Source organism: Furipterus horrens, unplaced genomic scaffold (assembly GCF_987537825.1).
Source record: "Furipterus horrens unplaced genomic scaffold, mFurHor1.1.pri manual_scaffold_2, whole genome shotgun sequence".
NCBI classification, from domain to species: Eukaryota; Metazoa; Chordata; class Mammalia; order Chiroptera; family Furipteridae; genus Furipterus; species Furipterus horrens.
Window position 1 is genome coordinate 57,023,648 of NW_028327172.1, and position 24,937 is coordinate 57,048,584.

The 24,937-nt window shown below is 35.4% G+C and overlaps 1 protein-coding gene and 1 pseudogene across 1 annotated transcript in view; both read left to right on the plus strand.

The window, feature by feature from the left end:
• NOX4 (NADPH oxidase 4) overlaps positions 1-24,937 on the plus strand; it is a 166,667-nt gene that overhangs the window by 108,983 nt on the left and 32,747 nt on the right. Inside the window, exon 13 of the mRNA XM_090267800.1 lies at positions 14,095-14,176. Coding sequence (XP_090123926.1) covers positions 14,095-14,176 — 82 coding nt within the window. The remainder of the gene's footprint in view (positions 1-14,094; positions 14,177-24,937) is intronic.
• LOC150018616 (nucleosome assembly protein 1-like 1 pseudogene) lies at positions 18,360-19,556 on the plus strand (annotated as a pseudogene).

Here is a 24,937-nt window from a genome sequence, read left to right on the forward strand (position 1 = left end):
GGTTAAAGTAGGAGCTTTCTAGGTCAGAAAGGATGCTGGAGGAAGAAAGAACACTGATTGCAATAAAAAGCATGATGTCATTAGGAAACAATCTGAGGTTAATGCAACTGAGCTTCAAGTTCACAGTGAGAAGTGTTGGGAGACAGGCTGCAGAGATAGGAAGGAGCCAGATTTTTAAAGAATGTTGAACATCAAGCTAAATAAATTAGACTTTATTCTATATTCTACAAGAAATTAAGAATCCCTATTCCAGTATCTAACCCTACTATGCTGAAAATAAAAAATGAAAAATGCTTTTTATGAGTAGGCATAGTTGGTAAAGGCCTCTTCAAGGAATAGGAATCTTGGACAGGTTTCGGTTCAAGGAAGGAGTACTGGCATTGGGAATGCCTATACAAAAAACCAGAGGGGTCAAAGAAAACCCAATTTTGTCCAACGAAACAATTTAACAATAGAAGTGAATTCATATATTTGCTTGTTGCTCTTCCCTAATCCACCATTTCATGGGTTTCGTCTTTGACCAAGAGGTCCTGTATTTAAGAACAGGTTTTAATAGGCTTCGAAGGACCATACCTCACATGCTGTTAATTTTGTTTGCCCAAGGTTTTAGGTTAGAACTTTATACAAATGTAAAAGAAGACCTTCCGTTTCTTTGGATCTCGGATAAAATTGCCTGTTCCTTCTTGAATATATATGCACCCAGGGGGTAGTCAGAGTTTATGTAGAAAGCAGAAACTGAATTAGAATCAAGCTGAGTCTTGATCACTTAGAGGTGTTTCTTTTGTTGAATGCCTACATTGTTAAAATGTGCATTTGCTATGACAAATGAAAATATAATATTTTCCTTAAAAGGTGGATGTGGAAAGCTTAGTAGCAATAATGTGTCTATCCAAAAATGCCTGTTATTTGCTTTCATTTTCCTTGAACCTCTGTTCTTTTCTTTCCCACTTGTCAATTTTTGTTGTAGTTTAGCCTCAGTGGCAACAGCAGAGAATTTATATTTTTATAAGAAAGCTAGTGGTAGACATTAATTCACCAATGCGTCTAAAGCCAAGAAATCTGTTTGCAGTTCTTTCAAAAGCTGCTTTTGATTTTTTAAAAAATAGTATGTTTAACAAGTAGGAACCAGAATAATGAGTATTAAAGGAACAGACTTTTATCAATGCACTTTCTCTGAAAATAAAAGGATCCATTAAATAATTTTCCTTTGTGTTTTACTGTATTGCCTACCTTCTGACCTTACAATATTAACAGTGCCTATTGTGGAGGCCTGCAGATTGTATATGACCATGCTGTGTTTTTCTGCTATTATGTAATCCTTAGGTCAGAAGAGAGTAGGAGGGAGGCAGGGAGGAAATGGAGTATGGTTTTTTCTCTTCCAAGGAGACAGTGTGATGCAGTGGAAGGAACACTGGACTGTGAGTTTTTTAGGATTTGTTTTTGTTTTAATCTTTTTGCTTCTTGCTAGCCATGTGACCTTGGGCCAGTCAGCCAGTCTGTCTGGCTTTTAGTTTCTTCACCTCTAATATATTGCATTGAGGGAGTTGTTTGCTCCTTTCTCAACTCATTGGTGATGTAAAATGTATAATGCTTTTCAGAGAAATAAATTCTAGAGTGTGCATATTTTAATTCCACATACAGTAGGAATCATAATAGATTAAGTTTGGTAAAGTTGAGAGAACCTCACAGGGATTATGGTGGAGGTATATGCCAACTATAGGATTTTTAGGATTTTTCTATATCCTATTAAGGCCCTTATTCATTTATTAGCTCTGGTATACATACATTGTGCTCATCAGGTTCTCCTCTTCTGAGTTGCAAGTGTGGGCTTGTTTTGGTTTTGTTTTTTCTTGTATACGGCAAGTATGAGATTCTGTATTTTATATCCTTTAACACTGACTTCAGTATTAGTGGAGAAAGTAGTTTTATATAGCCAGAGCATGCAACAGATTGTTTTTATCTCCTAGAATTGCAGTCCATTTCCATTTTAATTTTATCAGCAAAAGATTTGTCTATAGCTTTAAGGGGAAATGTTCTTTGCAACTAGATTTTCTGATTTGTCGAAAATAGTGTTAATTTGAATACCTTTGATGTTGCTTTGAAAGCAATATTTTAAATAGCACCTATTTTTATTCAATAGTGAATTGCCATGGTAATATAGAACATTCACTCAATTTAAACTTTTCAGAAAAAGAAAATTTATACTCTATCTTTTTAGTTGGTTTAGATGTACTACCTAAAGTCTGCCCTTTAATTCTTTCCTTTTCATTTTTTGAAGTAATTTGTTTTTCTAAGATTAGTGTGCATATTTCTTTTCCTAAGGAAAATAAAACATCACATTTTGACAAACCATTAATTTCTTTGAATCCCTAGGAGAAGCTTTTCTTTCCCTTCTTAAGTAATTTTGTAATTACAACCTAAATTATTTTTCAAGTAGCTGTAATGGCATTGCTATTTTTTTTCTGTCCTCACATTTTTTTTTTTGTGATAAATCGGGCTGCCCTTGAGAATATGTATGAGGCAAATAATAGGTACTTAAGAAAAAGTTGTTGAAGAAGTGGATAAATGAAGTATGATTTAATCGATAAAATTTTCTTCTGCTCAAAACTTTAGTTTTACCATTAATTTTAAATGCTCTGACATTATATATTAATATTTAGAGAACAGCAAAAATGTTAGCAAAATTATTCACGTCGTCTAGCACCATGGATCAGAACTTCTTTTTTGTTTCTTTCACTTTTTAAAATATAACTTTGCTGATTCTTTTGCTTTTTATTACCAACATATCCAGGCAAAGTTGGTTATTCTGTTCTTCTGGATTCTTGTAGTATGCACTTAGCACTTATTTATTTTTAGTGTATATATCTTTTGATAACAAATATGTGTTCTTTACTTTTGGCATATTGAGGACATCACTTGGTACTTGATAAATATTTTGGCAAGTATCAATAAATATTTGCTGAAAAAGTAAGTTTGATATGTGCATTTCTGTTTAAATATTTAAATAATATTTACTGAATGTTATGAAGAAAATTAATCTGTACCATCTCGAGACTTGAGAAGGGACTTCGGGCCAAGATGGAGGCATAAACAGGCATGCTGCATCTCCCTCCACAACTAAGAAGGAATACAACTACCTCAAAACTAGAAACAACCAGAAGTTCCAGAAAATCAAACTTCATGGAAGTCCAGCAAACAAAGATCTAAAGAAGAAATACTCATCCAGACAAGTAGGAAGGGTGGAGCTGGGGTGGAGAGGATGCAGTGTGGTCGTGACAGAAACAGCGGTAGTGGCAGGCTGGCAGAAAGCGCAGTCACCCATTTAAAAACGTCAGGAGGGACACCTGAGTAGCATTCCCAGCTCCTTACCAGATTGCACAGCTCATGTCCCAGAACTGGGGAAAATCTAGCCTCATTGCTTCTGCCTATGCAAACCAGTGGGGATTGGGGTGGAGGCAGAAACTGCCGGTCTCTCAGCAGAGTCTGCTTGTTTAAAAGGCCCTCACAGTCCTAGAACATCAGCAGACCCATCCACTCTGAGAACAACAGCCAGGGAAATAGCTAGAGAGGCACCAATCCTATATGGAAGTGGGAGAAGTGCCTGGAAAAGGGGCAAGTGCTGGACAAGCAGCATTGTTCCCTCTCGGACCCCTCCCCCACATACAGCGCCACAACGTAATGAAATGAGTCGACCTGTACTGATGAATCCCTAAATCTCCACCCTTTACAATGTAACAGGAGCGACAGCTCTACCTAAGACAGAGGGGCAAACAAACACAGGATCCTGTCAAGATGAGGAGACAGAGAAGTATGGCCCCAAAGAGGAAACAGATCAAGGTTCCAGTGGGAGACCTAAGTGATGAGGAGATAGCCAACCTAACAGACAAGGAATTGACTAACCTAAGAGACACAGAGTTCAAAACACTGGTGATAAAGATGCTCACAGGCTTGACAGATATGCTTGAGTACAGCAAATGCATAAGAGAAGAAATGAAGTCTATGCTAAATAAAATGAAAGAAAATCCACACAAAACCAATGGTGAAGGGAAGAAAACTGGAGTTCAAATCAATGATTTGGAACATAAGGAAGGAAAAAAACAAGGAAGTCAACCAGTACAGAATGAGGAAACAAGAATTGAAAAAAATGAGGCGAGGCTTGGGAACCTCTGGAACAACTTTAAGCATGCCAACACTGGAATCATGGGGGTGCCAGAAAGAGGAGAGGAAGAGCAAGAAATTGAAAACTTATATGAAAAAATAATGGAGGAAAACTTCCCAAATTTGGCAAAGGAAATAGACATATGAGTCCAGGAAGCATGGAGAGTCCTGGGAGAGCTGGACCCAGAGGGGACTGCGCCAAGACATGTCATGATTAAAATGCCAAAGGTGATAGATAGAGAATTCTAAAAGCAGCAATAGAGAAGCAGAGAGTTGCCTACAAAGGGCACCTATAAGACTATTAGCTGATTTCTCAAAAGACACTTTACAGGCAGGAAGGGACTGGCAAGCAGTATTTAATGTGATGAAAGCAAGGACTTACAACCAAGATTACTCTATCCAGCAAAGCTCTCATTTAGAATGGAAGGGCAGATAAAATGCTTCCCAGACAAGGTAAAGCTAAGGAGTTCATCATCACCAAACCATTATTATATGAAATGTCAAAGGGATTTACTTAAGAAAAAGAAGATCAAAACTATGAACACTAAAATGACAGACTCACAACTGTCAACAACTGAATCTAAAAAATAAAAACAAAAAATCCAACTAAGCAAACCAGAATAGGAACAGAATCATAGGTATGGGGATCATTTGGAGGGTATCAGCCAGGAGCGTGGAGGGGGAGAAATGGGGTTCAGGGATTAAGAAGCATAATTGTTTGGTACAAAATAGGGAGAAGTTAAGAATAATATAGGAAAGGGTGAAGCCAAAGAACTTATATGCATGACCCATGAACATGAACTAAGGGGGGTGGGATTGCTGGAGGGAAGCGGGGTTGGGCAGAAGGGAGCAAAGGGGAAAAAAATTGGAACCCTGTAACAACATAATCAATAAAATATATCTTTACCTTCTCTTTTCAGCAGTGTGTGTGTGTATGTGTGTGTGTATGTCTCTGTGTGTGCCTTTCTGCATCAGTGTTGTGTCTTCCTCAGCAGGTGGAGAGCAGTGTTACAAAAGCTGTAATGTAGAGACTGTACCCTTGAAGGTCTTAATGTCTAATACCCTTGAAGGTATTTTTATGTTTGCAATAGTATACACATCTTTTTAAAAATAATTATCCTTAGATAAGTACTACTAAAAATACTAACAAGATATCAATAAAAAAAAATTAAATGCCTTTTTTCCTTTCTGCATCTGAAATGCTTAGACATATTCATTCTTTACTTTTTGTTGTCTTAGATAATTATAGATGAAGTTATCCAATACCTTATAGAGATTGGAATGCTGGAGAAAATTTATTATGTATGATGGCTTATCCACCCCTTAGCTAAACTCTCTTGACTGATTCTTTCATTACAACTTTGATAAATATATTTATGTCATATTTCTAGAACCCTCGAAAAGCTATGTGGTGACTGATTGCAGGCTGAGAATGACAAGTGAAAGAGGCCATGATTGTAGGGGGCTCCTCGATCTCAGTGAAGATAATGAGGTTTCTGATAGGCTTGGGCTAAAAGGCAGTACTTAACTGATAGAGTCGAAATGGGTGTCATTACCATAATGGGCACCATGGCTGGAACAGTACTCAGAGTGGATTGACCTGTAGAGATCTTTGGTGTTAGTTAACTAACTGACTATGGTGTCCTTAGGACTCAAATAGGTGGATGACCTAATAAATGCTAACTTGATTTGTACAAATGAAAAGAAAACTCTAGGGTTGGCAAATAGAGGCATGACCTGAATCATCTCACTAGGGAGTCACAGCCCTTCATCCATTTCCTATACTTGAGTCAGTTCATAGATCTGAATCCTTTTAATAAAGGGATGGTCACATCCCTTTGAGAAAGGACTCTTGTATATTTCAAGAATTAAACTGTAAAATAATCTTCTTACCCTGCAGCCATTGGTAGAGTGACTCTGCATTGGTGAAAGGAAAATAATTCAACTTTTGAGGAACTAAGCATTGACTCTAAAGAAACACTATTTTTGAGGAACCAGGACATTATTGTAGTAGACCTAGAACAGTGAGGGCTGAATGTTTTGGCTTCAGTCTGTGTGCCATAGGCCCAGTGGTTCGCTGAATGCACCCCAATCTAGACTGCATAATTGGAACAAACATACCTAGCCACTGTCAGGATCCTCTTATCCATAGGATCTCCTTTTTTTTCCCTCTTCCATATTAATTCGTTTCTTAATTTACTTTTGTGGGTTTGTACTTTTAGGTGAAAGGAACATTTTGCATGCTTTATTTTTAGTCTTATATCGATTTCTTCGTCTATGCCATTGTTCCTTCTTTAACTCCAATAGTTACACCCTATTCTTTTGTATTTATATAAAAATTATTAAAGTGTATGTGTTCAGAGACATGACCCACTGGCTTGTACCTCACTAATCAGAACATGGTCTTTACCAGCTTACTTTCTTCCCTGAAATTAACTTTATTGAAGAAAAAAAAAGTCTTTTGGAACTGTGTTGTGATACAATCATGGATAGATAGGAAATGACTAATGAGAGAAGTGAGAAAGAGAAATTTTCATTGGAAGGAACTTGGTTTAATTTAACAAAGAATGAAAAAAGAAATGGAGGAAGGAAGGAAGGAAAGAAAAGAAAGAACATGGAATCGACTTAGGAAAGAGAAAAAGAGAAATAAAACAAATACTCTACCTGTTCTTCCTAACATGAGAATACAAGCTAGAGACCCTGGGCGAGTAAAAGCTGCCTTTCCATAGAGAATGTTGAGATACACAATTAGTGGAAAAAGTGTAAGAGTTTAAGATGTTTGTGAACATTTAGAAAATACTAATTCCTCACTCCTACCCACCCTTCCATGCACTGATGATTTGTTTTTGAGCAATGCTATAAAATTAGAATTGCTTTATTATTTTGTTATCTTTTGACAAATAGCCAGTCTTCAACTTAATTGACACTATCTACAAAGACCAGCCACCTGGATTCCAGTTATTGTCAAGATACTTCTTTTATTCATGACATTGATCACCTGTTACATCTTTTAAATATTTATGTGTTGAATTGCCATTATTGGACATAGTTTTAATAAGATAATGGGGAACTTTTGAAGTAGGTGCTAATCCAACATCAACAGGTTTGTATATTTTCATGTGTTCAGTGAAATCATTATGGCCTCCAGAGTGGATGGCAAATATTGACAAACATTTTATTTGAGTTACTTACTTATCACCAACTTTCTTGAAAGAGAAAAATAATTGGAATGTTTACTTTTTTATTAATCATTACTTTTTAGCCTACTGTTGAAATGATTTATTATACTTTATTTAAAAGGACAAAAGCATTATAATAATGTTATAGAACCCCAGCTTATGCTGTGGAGTCCAATTGCCTGCCACCAAGAAGCATGACTGACTCTCAATACAAAAGTTTGGTGAAAAAGGAAAGGGGGTTTGTATAAAAATTTTACAGATTCAGAATAATGGCCAGTTTCTACCGTTATGTCCCACTCCCTTTAAAACACCCCCAAAACATATAGTACTGCCTCCTCCTGCCAAACCAGGCCAGTTTTAGAATGCGCCAGTCAGAGCTACCATCTTTCAGAAAAGTAGAAGACCATGGCTCAGTATTTCTGGTGACAGTTCAGCATTTCAGGCATCTCCCACTAATCCATGCTTGGTTGGGCAGGTCCCCACAATTCCAGCCTCATCAGCTGTGCGGCCGTGTTCTCCAGGCAGGTTTCCCAGTAGGTCTCCTCTTTTTCACTCCAGTTCTTAATTCAAAACCGCATGGCACCTTCTTTCACACCAGACCTCATGGCGGATGCGGGGGAGGGGCCCTTCTGCATCCTTTCAAACTGCACAACCCCTCTTTCATGGCTTCCCCTAATTTTAAATGCTGACCTGGAGAACCATACTTCATTCTTATGAAGAGTATCTTAAGCTATATTATCCACCCTTTAACCTGAGGCAGCAGCACAGCTATTATCTAGCTATCAGCTTGCCAAATATATGCAAAGTACCTTAAAAGCTGTATTATCTCCTTCCCCTATTTCCAAAACCATGGCCTTTGAGGACTTTGGAGACCCCTCCCCTGCACTGTTAAAATAAGAGTATTCAGGCTACTCTATATTCATTAGGGTGAAGTGTTTGACCTCTATTTGCTATGCATTTGTCATATCAACCTAAATAACAATTTTCCACATTCTCCACTGACACTCTCACCTAAAGGCATATGGCTTTGTGCATCACAAGGCATGACACAGCTGGCTAGTATACCATGGACCTGCAGTGACACTTGCTTATTTCTACAGCCTGCTCCACATTGGCCCATGTGAGATGTTCCTTGTCCAAAGAAATGTGTGTCTGAGAGTATTTCATTTTAACAGTAAGCACCAGTATTTTCAATGAAGGTGTTAGTTACATTATCTCTGGAAAGGGGTAGAAAAAAATTATTTATTCTGACATAACCACATGCACATAAATCGGACCCAGCAGTAGCTGAGAACGTGATAGAAGCTCCATGTACAAGTGGAGGTCTATCAAGCCCACCCCTTGCAGCCTGGGTTCCTCAAAACCTGACTCTGAGAAGTAATTCACTGATAAGTGAATGTAAAATGCTTATTAGGGATTGTCACCCATGAATGGAAAAGAAAGGAAGTGGGATTGGGTGGAGGAATGAGTTGAACAGCCAGGCAGGCTCTACAAAGTCTTGGCCAAACTGGTAGGAAGCTCTGGAGCAAGTATTGCCCATCAAGTTGCCTGCATAGAGCTAAAATATCCCTGCCTTGTTCAGTCACCGGATATCAGCTTTTCTTGGAAAGGCATTTCCCCTGCACCTGAGGCAGACCCTGACATAGCTGACAGCTCAAGTTTACCTACTTACCATGCTGGACAAGTACTTCACTGAAGCAAATTGGGGGCGGGGGTGTCCTCTATATCAATCACAGCACACCCAGTATATTTTATTAGTAATATTTAATAAAAATAAAATTGAGATGAATACTAAATTAAGCAAATTGCTAAAAAGCATAAACCAGAAATGTCCCAGGGAAACCAAAACATAACACCACCCTCCTTATCAGTGACTTTGGCAAGGTTCCCTTCCTGTCCTTAAGCATATGTTCTTTAAGTGATTCAGAGTTGAAGATGACTTAAAAATCACTGAACTCATCTGACTCATTTTTCAATTAAAGAAAAGAATTAAGAACAGAGACAAAAGTTGGTAGAGGACTCACTTTATGACCACCAATTTGATATCTTTTTTTATAACCTATTGCTCTAAGTACTGCAGTGAGTAAAGAAAGGTTTGTCCTTTCGTATCTATACCCTTTCTCATGTGTAGTTGCTTATAGCACTGCCTGTATTATGAGATAATTCTGTGTTTCTTGTGAAATCATGTGAATATTATGGGATAATCATTTATTAATCTTGTTTTAATTTTAAGTTTGAATATGAAAATGTTTCTTTGTGACATTAATTCTGTAGCTCCCTATATTATATAGCATTGTACTGGCTATTTTAAAAACTAAAGTTAAGACTTAATGGGTCTGCTTCAGATCCCTTAAGGATTTTGTTTCATTGCTTTGCGGAAAAAATTTAAAACTTGCAAATTGAGTATAATATGAGCACTAAGAGAAAGAAAAGAAAGTTTGTATCTATTAATAAAAATGCCAAGAGCTTCTTTTCAGGTTTTTTAAAGTAACATTGTCACTCTTTAGAGATGTTTTATCTGATTTTTTTCTTTGTCCATTATAATCTAGTATTTAAGAAATTAAAATACTCACTTCCATTTTGGGGGCTGTGGAGAGCCAGAAGGATTTACCTTGGAGGAAACAATGATTTGGAATTGATAAAACCTTGACAGCATCCCTCCAGCAATCAATTTCTTAGGTTCTTGTTAAAAGCGTGAATTAGGTGGCTGTGATCACATCTCTAGGTATAAAAGACTTTTAAATTTCAAAAGAATAACATACAGTATTCCCTCACTTATAGCAGGTAATACATTCTAGACCCCCCCATGATAGGTGAAAATCCGCGAAGTAGGACCTTACATTTATTTTAGTATTTATATATATTTTAGGGCTTTATAAACTCTTCCCACACACTTATAAACCATTCCCAGTCCCTTATTAACCTTTCCCACTCCCTTATTAACCTTTTCCACACTTTAATAAACACTATTTATGTTCTTAAACATATTCTACACTCTTAAACCTATGTAACTTTAACAACATACGTATACAGTACTGCAAAATCCCGCGATATAGCAAAAAATCCATGATAAATAATTAAATGTAATATTTTTTAAAATCCCGCGGTACAATGAGGTTGCGATAAGTGATCCGCCATATAGAGAGGGACTACTGTAATTAGCATCACCTTTATAGTTCTATTCTGTCTTTAATTTTTCTTTCTTCCCCTTTTTTATAGAGGTAGGGAGATTTTATTTTATTCTCATTCCAGGAATATATTTGCATACTTTTTAATTGTATTATGCAAATTCTTATCCCACTTGTTACATTCTGAATATTGAGGGGGATTACAGATTGTCCATTTTCCACAAAGGGGAAAATAAATAACTTAAGTAGAATTTGAATTGGAAAATATTTTATTTTTCTTGCCTTTGTTTTTCAATAATTAAATGTATTTTCTCACAATTGATTGCCCAGCAAATCCAAATTAATGTAGTTGTGTGCAATATGTTAAACAGGTCTGGTAGCCTCAGAATATTATTTTTTGTTGATTAAATCAGAGAACGTAAGAGTGGGTGAAAATCTTCAAAAGCTTTTGTTAATTAAGATATATCCCCTACTGGTAGAAAATCATGTTCAGACATTATCACATTATTAGTCACCTCATCACTTGGCAGAAAATTTTAATTCTTTTCAGTGGCTTTGACGTAATTGTTTCAAGAAGCCCTGTGAATGAACTGAGCCCTGGTATTTGGATAACTACTATTTTTTTAAGAAGTAGACTTTGGGCCTACTAAGAAAGCAAATTACCTGGTGTGACATTTTGCTGCAAGAGAACAGTATTATTTTTAAATTTTTACTATTTGACCAAAAGAAGAAAAATTAAAGGATATACTTTTAAGGTACTGTTTATATTTTATGTTGTATATATGTGATCTATTTTATGAAAGTTATGATAGCTACTCAAATATCTTCATGTTCTCTTGGTATTCCTTGCTTTTATAATATTCAGATTAAAGGATGCTGCAAATGCAGGAATATTAATTATAGAGCTCATAGTTTGGGTAACTTTATAAGTGGACTCTTATATACTACTTTTATTCTCTGTGTATATTGGAAGAGTTTTTGTTTTTGTTTTTGTCTTGTTTTGTATTAGCCCTATCAATAAAATGTAATCTTAAGAGATTTTCTTCCAGATTTTTTTAATAAAATGTACTTTGTGATTATATAATTAGGGAAAAACCTATAGCTGTATTATATTATAGTTGTTTGCATTAAGAGTTCTGATTTTTCTTTGCATTTAAATCAGTAATACTTTATGTTTATTTTTAGCACCCAAGGATATAATATATTCAATATAGCAGTTTGGTTGAACAGTTTATTACTTATGGGTAAAGTTCATCATGTTTTTGTTGGGTCTTAGGCTTTATATTTCAAGACTTTTTAAGAAAGGGATAAATGGAGGTGTTGGGAAGAAAAAGGAGAAATATTTCAAATAACTCATTCGGTGATTTGCTACGTAAATGGGAAAGTAGACTGAAAACCATGAGTTGTATCATCAGAAGAATTATTAAGCATTTCACTGAAATGCACTTTAAGTTTATTGATTAAAAATTGCAGCATATCAGTCAATAATATAACTTAATTTTTTAAAAATATGAACTCAAATGAAAGAGTAAGTATACTTAAAAGAGAATAAATTGTTCTTTCATGTGGACTGCAGAATACAACCACCTGTGTTTGGATCCTTTTAGTTCTTCTCTAAATTATTGTAAGAACTGTTAGAGTGATGAAAACACAAAGAAGAACAGAAATCAGTTAAATATCTGATTCAATATGTTTTAATAAATTTGAATATAAAAGTCCACATCCTGCTTCTCAGCCATACTCTGTAGCCTCAGTGCTCATGAATGTTTAACATCTAACTATTCAGTAACTGGGAAATGGTGAATGTCATCAAGTGTAGATTTTTTGTATTTTGTGGAAATTGCTCACCTTCAGTTAGTGACAGATTTACTGAAGCCTGGAGTTTCAGCTTTATGCTGTCTCACCTGATGGTGTGACTTTATCAAAGCTGAAGTATGGGTCCTGTTGCTTCCTGTGGCTGATAGCATCTGGGGTCTCCTAAAGGCATTGTCATTAACCTTGACAAACAGTTTTCTGTATTCAGCAAAACTGGAAATTGGAAATATTCTCTCAGCTAATACTTATCTAGCACCTTCATATGTATGCATCAGGTAATGTTCCATATTCTAGTGACACTATACCCATCTACCAGAAAATATATTTACCATATAACAATAAAAATGTAGTGTGATAAATTCTGTGAGAATGTAAGCACAGAGTATACTAGATGTACAGAGTAGGGCCAGCTATTTCAGATTTGTAAGAAGAGGGAAAGAAAGCAGGGATCAGGGGAACCTTCCATTAGGAGTGGACTATAGGGGTAATGAGTACCTAGTCCTAGAAATATGGGATCCATATTAGAGTGATGGATCATGCAATGCAGAGAGCTGTACAGTATAGCAATATCTAAGGTAGAACTGAGGATTCTTCTTGCCTCTGCTTTTCCTTCTTTTGTTTTACCATTTCCTTTTTCCCTCCCTCCCTCCTTATCTCACTTCTTCCCTCTCTTCTTTCCTCCCTCGTGCCTTTTTCTCTCCCTCCCTCTCTTCTTACTCCTCCCCTCCTTCCTTCATAACCAACTGCATAAGGATAGAATTTTATTAATTAAATTCTTGGTTCATGGGCTAATATTATCATTAGACAGTTCCTCATCCTAATGTAACCATTTATTCACTCATTTATGATGCTACAATTGTATAATACATGTGTAATAGTACCAATTAGTTCCATCTACATTTATGTTTTTTTATTTAATCCCCTTATTCCTCCTAAAAGATACCTATTATTCTGCATTGTATATATCATTCTTTATATATATATATATATATGTTATACCTAGACAGTACCTTGCTTAGCTTTCTTTATTTTTAACTCAACAATAAAATGGTATTCTTCTATATGTAATCTGGTTGATATTTTTTTCTACTCAACATCATACTAATATGATTCACTATGTTTATATTTTGTAACGATTTATAATATTTAGTTTTATTTCAATTAAGATTTCATTGTGTGAATATACCACAAATTTTACATCCTCCTGTTGTTGAGCAGTTGAGTTCTTTACAATGTGTTGTTATGAACAATGCTGCTATGAACTTTTTTTTACTTGCTCCCTGAGACATATGTAAAGGTTTCTTCAGAGTATATATCTGGGAATGGAAATATTGGCTCGTAGGGTTAAACTTCAAAGATAATTCCAAATTGCTTTCATTCCCACAAAAAATATAGAAAAATTACATTGGTCTTGTGAAATTAATTTCTGTCAATTGCTTGCCATGCAGTATGAATGCTGTATAATGGTGTGTGAGTTTGGTGTGAATTTCCCAGGTTACTAATGAGATTGTCCATTTCTTGGTATATTTATTGGTCATATGTGTTTCCTCTAATCTTTCAGTTATAAGACTTTATTAGTCTATACTAGTAAATACTTGCTATTTTTGCATTTGTGGTTGTTGTGAATTCCTAATCATAAAAAGATATTAGTCATTAAAGTGAAATAGGTATATTTTAGTAGTATAGAAAGTGGTAGGTAAATTTCTAATGAAGAATGCACAGTCAGATTGTTAAGAAATTTAAAAGAATAGGAAATAATTCTATTTCAAAATTATTTTCATGAATTCTCTACAGCTTTATTTTTCTTTTGACAGAACGAGTTCGAGATCTACTACTTCCTTCATCTCATCAAGACTCTGAGATTCTGCCCTTTGTTCAGACTAGAAAATATCCCAAGTAAGCAATAGGAGTTCACTGGGTATTGAAAAGGGGGTGGGCAAGTAAGTAATGGGAGAGATTTAGGAGGATAAAGTCAAATCTTTCTTAAGATTTCTGAAAAAAGCCAGGATAACCTAACCTAATTAATTTGGGAATCTCTTGTAATATAATGTCTCAGGCTCTGCACAGCTGGGTCAGAGAAAAAAAATTTGCTTCAAGTGCAACCAGCTATGGCTGGGAACTGTTGCAAAGTGCAAACAAACCATAGCTGTCTGTATCAGTGTCTGGTTGTGTATTTCTTTTCGCTCGATGCAGTATCAACAGGGACAGATGTGTGTTTCTTTTGCTTGATGTTGTAACAACAGGGACAGATACTTTGGGGTGATCCCTCATCTGGTTTCCTGTTTCTATTCTTTAAATGAAAGAATTCATTCACATTGCAGCTTTCCAATAACCCATGCAAGATAAGATTTTAACAATTTCTGTGTATACCTTTTTGTCTTTATTGTCTTTATGAGAAGTGATATCTCCTGACCCTTTCTAAATGGGGCGTATTTTTACTCTCTTACATGCCACAAATATACTTATTAGTTGAAGGAATATACTTTCATTTTTCCAGAGAATAAGTAATTACCAAGGGTTTGTTTATTTGTTTGTCTGTTCTAAAGGCTGCTGGATGCTGGTACCTTGATCCTTCCTGTGAAAGCTTGGAGCATCCACTACTCTATGAATGTCTGATTCTCTTTACTAGCTAGTATGTAAGAGGCTAAAGAATTAATGAACTAATATCTTAAATAAAAAAGGAAGGTCACCAAATTAAAGAATTAAAGCTTGATTTACACATTTTTCATCAAAACTATTTACTATGCTAAATGATTTGTTCTTTGATTGGTTTGGCAATTTGTTCAGGCATTTGCTGAACTTCTAGTTCTAGTATAGTTTCCCCCCTAATAGTTAGCTTTAGTAATATCTACTTAACTCTCTTGCCCTGGCCAGTGTGGCTCTGTGGGTTTGAGCGTTGTCTGGTAACTGAAAGGTTGCAGGTTTAATTCCCGGTCAGGTCACATACGTAGGCTGTAGGTTTGATTCCCATTCCCGGCATGTATGATCACTGGTCCGGGCATGTATGGAAGGCAACCAGTCAATGCTTATCTCTTCTATTGGTGTTTTTTTCTCTTCCTTCTTCTCTCCCTTTCTCTCTCTAAAAGCAATTAAAAAAAATGTCCTCAGGTGAAGATTAAAAATTTTTTTAAATCATATTTACTTAACTCTCAAAACAAAAATAAATACAGAATCCAAATTATTTGTTCATTTTTTTAGATATTAATTCCAATGTAATCTCTAGCAATAATCTTCCATTGCCCTCACAACACACACAGGGACACACATGTGCCTGGACAGCCTGGCATGCATACATTACTCTTGCATGTACCTATTGACTGGGAAGATGGAGGTGCCTGAAGTGAATGATGCATGTCTCAGTACCTTTTTTCCCCTACAGCTGCTATTTTCAGAAGTCAGTGATGCCAGCTTTTCTGCCTCGTAGGCTATTGTCTACCTGACACCTTTGCTTAAAGAGGGGGAATCACAGTGATTTTTCAGCTGATAATCTGTTTGTAGCTATTTCCCTAGGTTTTCTTAGCTATGTAGTCTTATATGTGTTCTTTGTGTTCTTAGGTTAATTTTCTGATAGTGATGTGATCCATTCTGATATTTAAGTGAGACACTATGTGACAATCTTTTGTCAATGTCTGATCCTTGGGGGTAGATATTCCTTTTGGTGTCTGTGGATTTAAAGAATAAAAAGCATCCACTGATGCCACACACACCGTATTATGATGGTTAAGAGTGTGGACTCTGAAGCAGATTGCCTCCCCAGCTGATTTTGTGACCTGGGACAACTTAATCGTCTGCTTCTCAGTTCCACTGGTCTGAAAGGGGGAGCTAATAATACTTACACTCAGTGATGTTTTGAAGATTAAATAAATTAAACAAAAAATATTTAGAACTCAGCATAACATATAGGAACACTCCATTATAACTGAAAGTTTTATTATTATCTATTTAAAATTGCATATAGAATTAACAATATTTGCCTACTTCCAAAACCTTAGGGAAATAGATTATTGATCTATCTTGGAGGATAGTGTTTATATCAGCATAACTTTGTTGAACTTGCCCTTATTAATGCTTAGGGAAGTATACTTATTCACTATTTCTAAATTATTGCTAGATGCTAATGTGAGACACTGCTTTGGTGACCACTTAACATTTTTATGAGGTTTAGTTTTCTAAACTATCAAATGAAAGTGTGTTAATTAAAGGTTCCTGGGTCTGAATTATATTTTTATAAAAACCCCAAGTTAAATATAATTTGCCTATTGAAGTTACAGAATGTTAAGCATTTGCATCTTCCCATTGCCCATTTAATGTCTGGTTTGGCAGTAGAATTTTAGGACGTGTTAGTGGAACGTGGTGGTGGGTTTATGCTGTGCTTAAGGAGTCTTGAATTGATCCAGGAAAGGGCATAGGAGTTAAAACTCTGAGCACGTACAATGCCCATGTGAAAATTGTTGGGTAGGAGAAGAGAGAGTTGTGGTAAGGGCCAATTAGTAAATATAAGTGGGCAGGGATTTGTGTATGTCTAGAACTAATTTAAACAAAATTAAGATTATTTGTTGTTTTAAATAGTCTCCTTTATTCTTTCATTTATATTCACTCTCAAATATTCTCTCTTATTCACTACTGAAGATAACTAAAAGTCAAAGAATTTTAACTTTTGTGACACAAAAATTTCTGGAAAGCTGAAAATTTAATCAAACCATTGTTACTTGTTGCTTTTATTCATGACACAGTATACTTATTTACATTGAGACCTTTACCCTCACTTTTCTGGTTGTTTTACTGACTCATTGAAAATAGACTTAATTAGTGAGAGATGTTTTAAGAGCTAAAACATGGGTAAAGAGCAACTTATTTGCCCTATATTATGTAGCATCATAGAGTGATATTTACTGAGCATAAGGTAGCCGACCTTCGGTGAGACTCACTCTATACTGGTTAATGTAGTCTGGTTAATGGACTGCGGTAATTAGGATTGGGAGTGGGTTCTCTAGTCCACATAGTGTCTCTATAATCTTAAGCATCTTGTTATCAAGAGAAACCTCATAGGTGGTGACACATGGTAAAAGGTAAAAGGTATTCTTTATTTAAAAAGTGACAAATTCACGAAGAACTTGAAATGTGTGTTTGTGTGCACATGCACGTTTTAAGGGAAAACCATTTTAAAAAATGTTACTTGCAATGGTGCTGGGAAACCCTGTTATACAACATATTAATGGTCATTAATCACATTCTTACATCAGTGAACTCACACCTGACCCATTGCCAAAGCCGGGCACACTCCATTCTAATCAGAACATAACTGAAGATGTGCCATAAAGATTCCTGGAGCATGCATAGGTGTGCCTATTCATGAAAGACAGAAAGAGGCAGATGAGTGAAAAGAAGAAAATAAATTATACTTAATACAAGTAAACATTGATTCATAAACTAAAGGGAAGAAATGGAAACTTAAGTTTTGTTGTTGATTCCTTAGTTGGTGTCATTGTTATTATCTATGAAGAATTTAGGAGTAAAATGTATTTAGACTAGAGGGTGGCTATAAATAATCCTATCCTTGTAAACGCAGCTTGGAGATATAAAATGATTTAAGGTGCTTGGCATAATTGTACTTACAAATGACTTGCAACTGTTTTTGCAGTTAGGCCAGCAAAACATGATTCAGTCACTTTGGAAAGCTTAACCATAATGTGTATAAAAATATTGTGAAAATACAGGAATAAAATGTTGCATATCTCAGTTTGGTTCTCATAAAGATCAGTTGTCTGTATGCTTAATGAAAGAACTGTTTAGAGAGAGGAATATTATTTAAGACAAATTCAGAGCTGTTCCTGTTTAGATTGGGTTGGCACCAAAGAATAACCTTGATTGTTTGGGCAATAAATGCAATGTCTCAACTCAATGTCATTTCCAATGGGTTGCTTAAAATAGGCTTCAAACAGTGATATTGGGCAATATACTTAAACTGCAAAGCCTCAGATGACCTTTCCAGATTTCATCTATTCTCCAGCTTATCTTTTTTTTTCTTCTCAATGAAAGTTTAAGACCAGCCACCTGGCTCCCCGTGCTAGCCATCGATGTCTGGAGTTATTACAACATGGCAGACATTGACAACAGTGAACAGTTTGACCTTGACAACAATGAACAGTTTGACCTTGGTCAAGATTTGGATGATGTTGAGAAAGTGAAAGAAGAAGAAACTGATGAAAAAACAAAAATCCAAATTTGTCAGTTGCCTGACTGTTCAGATGATACAAAACTGTCAGATTCTTGCAGACTTCCAAAAACGACTTGATGGTCTGGTACAAACACTGCCTCTGGTAGTTAAAAGACAAGTGAGTGCTCTCAAAAATCTTCAGGTTCACTGTGCACAGATAGAACCCAAGTTCTATGAGGAAGTTCATGATCTTGAAAGAAAGTATGCTGTTCTCTATCAGCCTTTATTTGATAAGCTATTCAAGATCATTAATCTAATTTATGAACCTATGGGAGAAAATTTGAATGCAAACTAGATGAAGAAGATGAAATTTTGGAGGAGTTGAAGATATTGAAGGTGAGAAAAGGGATGAAGAAAAATAAGGCCCCAAGGGAATTCCTGAAGTGTGGTTGACTTTTTTCTAAGAATGTTAACTTGCTCAGTGATATGTTCGGAACAAGATTAATCTATTCTGAATCACTCTAAAGATATTAATGTGGAGTTCTCAGATGCTGGCCAGCCTATGAGTTTTGTTTTAGAGTTTCACTTTGAACCCAATGAATATTTCACAGATGAAGCGTTGACAAAGAAATATAAGATGAGGTCAGAACCAGATGATTCTGATCACTTTTCTTTTGATGGACCAGAACTTATGGGTTGTACAGGGTCCCAGATAGATTGGAAAAAGAGGAAGCATGTCACTTTGAAAATAATTAAAAAGAAGCAGAAACACAAGGGATGTGAGACAGTTTGTTCTGTGACCAAAAGTGTTTGCAGTGATTCTTCTAAAAAAATTTTTTTTGCCCTGCTCCCCCAAAGTTCATCAGAGGGTAGATCTGGATGGTGCTGCTGACTGAAGCTCTCCATGCTGCCAACTTTGAAACTGGTCACTGTTTATGCGAGCGTATAATCCCAAGATCAGTGTCGTGCTTTACTGGAGAAGCTATTGAAGAAGATGATGATGATTATGATGAAGAAGGTTAAGAAGTGGATGAGGAAGGGGAAGAAGAAAATGAGGAATATGATCTAGACTATCACTTAAAGAAGGCTCAAAACCCAGCGGAGTGCGAGCAGCAGTGAAGCAGGATGTGTGTCACTTGAGGTTAACCTGCACTGTAATAGCCTAAACATAACTCTTATTTTCTTGTGGCCTTATGTTTTTCTGTTTTCATGGTAGACTCAGTAATTTTTTTTAAGGAAAGGAATTAATATTTTAAAGACAATTTTGTTCTACATAGCACTTTAACTTTAGTTTTTCTGCCAGATACGCTGAATGCAGAAATTCTCTCACACATTTTTGTTCTTTGCTCCATAATTTGGTTCTTCTGGGGTATTTCTTTGTCATGTAATTATTAGATTACAGCTATGAAAATAAACAACTGTTAAATTAAAAAAAAAAAAAAAGAATTGCAAAGGCAAGCTGAACCATCAAAGAAAAGAAAAGAAAACCCCTCAAAACAGAGGCACTGCTGAAATTGTGAGGACTCTGCCTCAAACATATGATAAGTGAAGAAACTCTTTTAGTGCAAGGCTAATGGGCATGCAATAAAGATGCCTCGGTGCTAAGTGACGGAATAACTCATTGTGGACTCAGATGAGAACTGGTTTAAGGATAAAGCCAAGATGGGCCTTGTAGCAAGGTCAGGGGGCTGAGGAAACACTTTTAGGAGATAAGTTAAGCACATGTGTTGTTCCATCTAGTGCCCTAGAGAACTATTTACTTTCCCGGTTCTCTCTTGCCTGCATTTTCAGCTGTCATACATTTTCTCAGACATCAGTTGTTTCTAGATTTTTGGTTTTATTGTTTGTCTGTTTGTTTTTGATTCAGAGATCATTTATAACTTGAGAGAAAAAGTGGCCTAAAGTTTTTCCTTTGTTAAAAATCATAAAATCCCATTTGAATGTTCTTGGATAGAAACTGCCTCCATTTTGCATGAAGCGATTTACAGCTCCTCAACAATATTCTTAGCTCTAGAAGAATAGGTGCTATCAGAGTTAAACCATAATTTCAGAAACAGTTTATGAATTCTATAGCTTAAGTGCATACTGAAATAGCAGTTAAAAACCAATCTTATATGAAATTTATCAATTTATAATGGTCACTATAACATAATTTTGATAATATGCCTATTCCTCACCAAAGAGTTTTTCTCCCTGCAGAGCTTAAATTAAGTAATGGCTTCTGTTTGTAAGACCTTGACTGAATGATTCAGAATTCCAAGAAACAAGTATCAATTAACGTGGTTTCTCAAACAATATTGCTTTTATTTATGCATGAGATTGCATAATCACATACACATTAATTACAGAGATTTCTTAGCCCTCTGCTGGTGAAGTTTCTTTTCTTAAGTTGTTCCTAAAGTCCAAATAATGTGGACTCCCACTCCTATCTCCCACCAAGTCTTAACTCAAATATTAAAGGCTTATCTTGATCACCATATTTAAAATCACCACCTCTACCAGCTCCCTCCCTATCCTCCTTACCTGCTCTGTCAAAAACCTCTGTCACATGGGGTATTTTTAGAAATGCAGATTCTCAGACTCACCCCAGACTGTCAGAAAATCTAGGGTTGGGGTCCAGCACTCTGTTTTAAGAAGCCTTCCAGGGAATTCTGATGCATACTAACATTTGAGGACCATTAGTGAAGGAGAGGAAAAGTTTTAAGACTGCCTCAGATTTTTTAACTCCCCTCTTTCTTGTTGTGTTTACTGATGATCTTCTGGGAATGGAATAGTTTAAAAAAACTGAATGCTGTCTTATCTGGTGGAATAGTTAAGTATGTTCATCTTTTCCCAAGAGGAGGAAAGAATTGTTGTGGAGGATGGTCTTGAACCCTTCGAGCCTTCAAAGCAGAATTTTCTAGGAGTTTCTTGACACAATGTATCCTTCTCAGATTTTTTTTGGGGGGGTCTAGTTATGTTATTTCTAACCAAAATAACATGTAATTGACCGTAGTGATTAATATGTAATCATTAAGGACATGAGCTTTAGAGTCAAATGTACCAGAAATTTAATGATAGTCTTTCTCCGTAATAGAAGGGTGGTTTTGAGAAAATTACTTAACCTGTTTGAAATTTAGTTCCCACTTCAGTTGCACTGATGTTTCTCCCTTCCTTGTTCCCTTCCTCTCTCGCTAAAAGCAATGAAAAAATGTCTGTGATTGAATTAATGCACACACAAAAGAAATTAGAACTTTTTAAAAGTCAAAGCTAATCAGATAAAGATAAAGGCATGTAATTTTTGCAAAAATGTACATTTACATCAGTATTAAATGGATGTAAATTGCAACACTTTATTGTTAATAACAATATCAAATTTTATCAAATGCTTACTGTGTCTAGGTACATGTTAAAAGCTTATCAAGTGTATTAGCACTCATGTACATAAAACAAATGTAGCTAAAAATGAAGAGGCTTATTTTTCTCCTGTTACAAAAGGTATCTAAATAAATGGCACTGGTATTGGTACAGTGTCAGGATGTTACATCTGCAGGGTCTGCAGGTCTCTTCTTTACCTCTCATGATCTCCAGATGACACCTTCAGTTTCACCATCATGTCCTTATTCTGGGCAGAAAGAAGAAAAGCAGAAGGCATAAAAAAAGGCGAGCTGAGTCTGCCTCCCTTTCCAGAAACTTTTCAGGATCCCAACCCAAACATCTACTTACATCTAATTAGTCTAAGTTGTGTCTTATTTTGGACATTCTTTTAACAGCTTTTATTTTTTTCTGTTGGTATTTAGTGATCATTTTTCTGTAATAGGTAGTCTTTATCTCCTAGTAATGCATAGATTATATGTGATTTTATTTGCAGTTTTTGTTGGTCATACAATATGGGGGAAGATTCATATTCAGCTAGCAGACATTATTCTCCAGCTCTTGAAATCACTAAATCATTACTTTTTTATAAAGTCTCAACAAAAATAATATCACAGAATACAAAAGAAAAATAGAGAGAAAATCTCATTTTATTGTTGACAGTAGCGGCATTATCTGGAAAGATTCACAAGAGCACAGTTTCTCAGAGTTTAGTGTGCATATGACTCCCTTGGAGATCTTAATAAAACACAGACTCTGATTCAGTAAGTCTGATGTTGGACCTGTAATTCTGACTTTCTAGCATCTTCTCATGTAAAATTGATTTTGTTGATCCAAGAACCACACTTTGAATAAGACATACCACATCATATCAGTCAAAGCCTAACAAAGGGCTTTTTATTCCCTTGAAGGTCAAATTTTACCATATCTGTCACCAGGGAAGAGAGAAGTACTAGGCATCCTAAGCAGAAAACAAGAGAGTAGAAAAAAGAAGTCTCTCTTTTCATAGTCACCTGTGTTTGATTACAAAGGAAAATCTGAAAGCACACCTTTCCTTTACACTGAAAATTTTAGTTTATTTACATTAAGGTACATTCTACAACATCATTTTGTGCTGTTTATTTGTTCCATTCTACTTTTTCTGTTTCTTCTTCTTCTCTTTCTCTCTTTTTGTCTGTGAATATAAGATGTGTAATAGAAGCCATGGTCTGTTTCTTAATTAAGTTGAACCCTCTATGCTAATGGGAAAAACTAGCAAAAACAAAATATAGTGCAAAGAAGTTTGAAAGTTTGTGCATGCTAAGACTAGCCAGCAATGAAGATAAATACTTGCTATACACCTTGCTTTCAGAAGGAGGGTAAGTTGCCATGTAAAAAAAAGGAGAAGAACTAGGAAAAATATGGAATGACTTGTCTGAGGAAAATAAAGTATAAAATATTTGAGCCTTAAAGGCACATAATAAGTCACAGAAAATAAAGGATTAATTACCATCTAAATAAACAACATTTCAAATTAAATACAATTTATAAAATAGCACTCTTGTTGGAAGGGCTGATTGTAGTGCACATGTGTATAGATCTAAATTTGATCTTAAAGTGTGCTTAACTGAATACTATATGCCCTCTACCAGCTTTCAGAGATAGTTATTTTAATAAGGGTTGCAGCTGTGTTTAAATGTATCCAATGTTGGAGTAGAGTGTGAAACTTGGCTAGATATTACACTTAAAAATTCACTAGGTTTGGTCAGTTTATAATTCATATTTCCAGTTGACTACCTAGTGTTGCAAGAGTTTGAAGAGTTTGGTAGCTTTTCTTTTATATTATTTGAAATAGTGCCTATTAATAAAAGTTTCAAGTTTCATGTTAGCAGATCAAGCCTACATTAGCCAGCACAAGAAACAAAGGCAAAAAACATGTTTCTTTAAAATTTTTTATAGGATCTAAGTACAATACTGGATGTCCGTCTACAATATATGTATGTGTGTTTTAGAGTGAAAAATCAACATAATATAGTACACTATGTGCTCAATAATAATGTTGCTGGTATAGAAAATCTAAGTGTTCCCCTATACACACATTAATAATTTTAAAAATTTAAATTATTTAATTATATTTGACATTCGATATTATATTACTCCCAGGGGTACAGCATAGTGGTTAGACATTTATATAACTTACCAAGTGATCCTCCCAATAAGTCTAGTGTCTGTCTGGCAGCATACATACATGGTTATTACAATATTATTGGCTATATTCTTTATGCTATACTTTACCTCCCATGAATATTTTGTAACTGCCAAGTAGTTCTTAATTCCTTGACCTTTTTCATCTAGATACTCATTCCCCTTTCATCTGGCAACCAATAAACAGAACAAAAACAAACGCACATTTATAATTTTTAATGCATGTTTGAAATGTTAGGTAGGACATGAAGGAAATTGCTTGGAGTCATAAAGTATAAGAAAGTTCCTTCCTAGATGAGTAAAGGAAGTGCGTGTTTGAGTACATATTTGCTCTTAACAGCATATCTAGTATTCCCCTGAATGTTAAGGCTGGTTTTAATGGTTCACACCTGTGGTTGCAGAGATAAGTCCTGGACTCTGAGGACACCTGGAGAGCAGATAAGAGACCCCTGCCAGTTGCCTAAACTCCTTAAGTGAAACATTATCACCAGATAAAGTAGAGACTAAATAGTCTGCTCTGCAGAATGAGATAGTGGGGATAATTGACTTATTTTGTCCTTGGCTCTGTGAAAAATTGTTTTAAAAAATCTCCCCTGATATTTAGTAACCAGAAGCTCAATCTCACTTGGTTTGGAACAGTGAATCCATAATATTTATGTAGCCCAATAAACCCAGAGACTAAAATTTAATTTAAAGTGATTTCAGATTTATGGTGTTTTCCTGTTGCCCAGAAGATGAAGATGAAAATCCTCTTTGGGGGAATACATTTTAATTTTCAAAGGATTCCTATACATAAAGCACCAAGGAACATAAACTCATATTTTTTTAAAAACGTGGAAACAAAACACCATGAGCACATGTTAGCAGAAATCATATATTCAAAACTTATAAAACAGATATTTAATATGTCTAAAGAAACAAAAGCATTAAAATGATGATTAAGACACATGGGACATTCACAT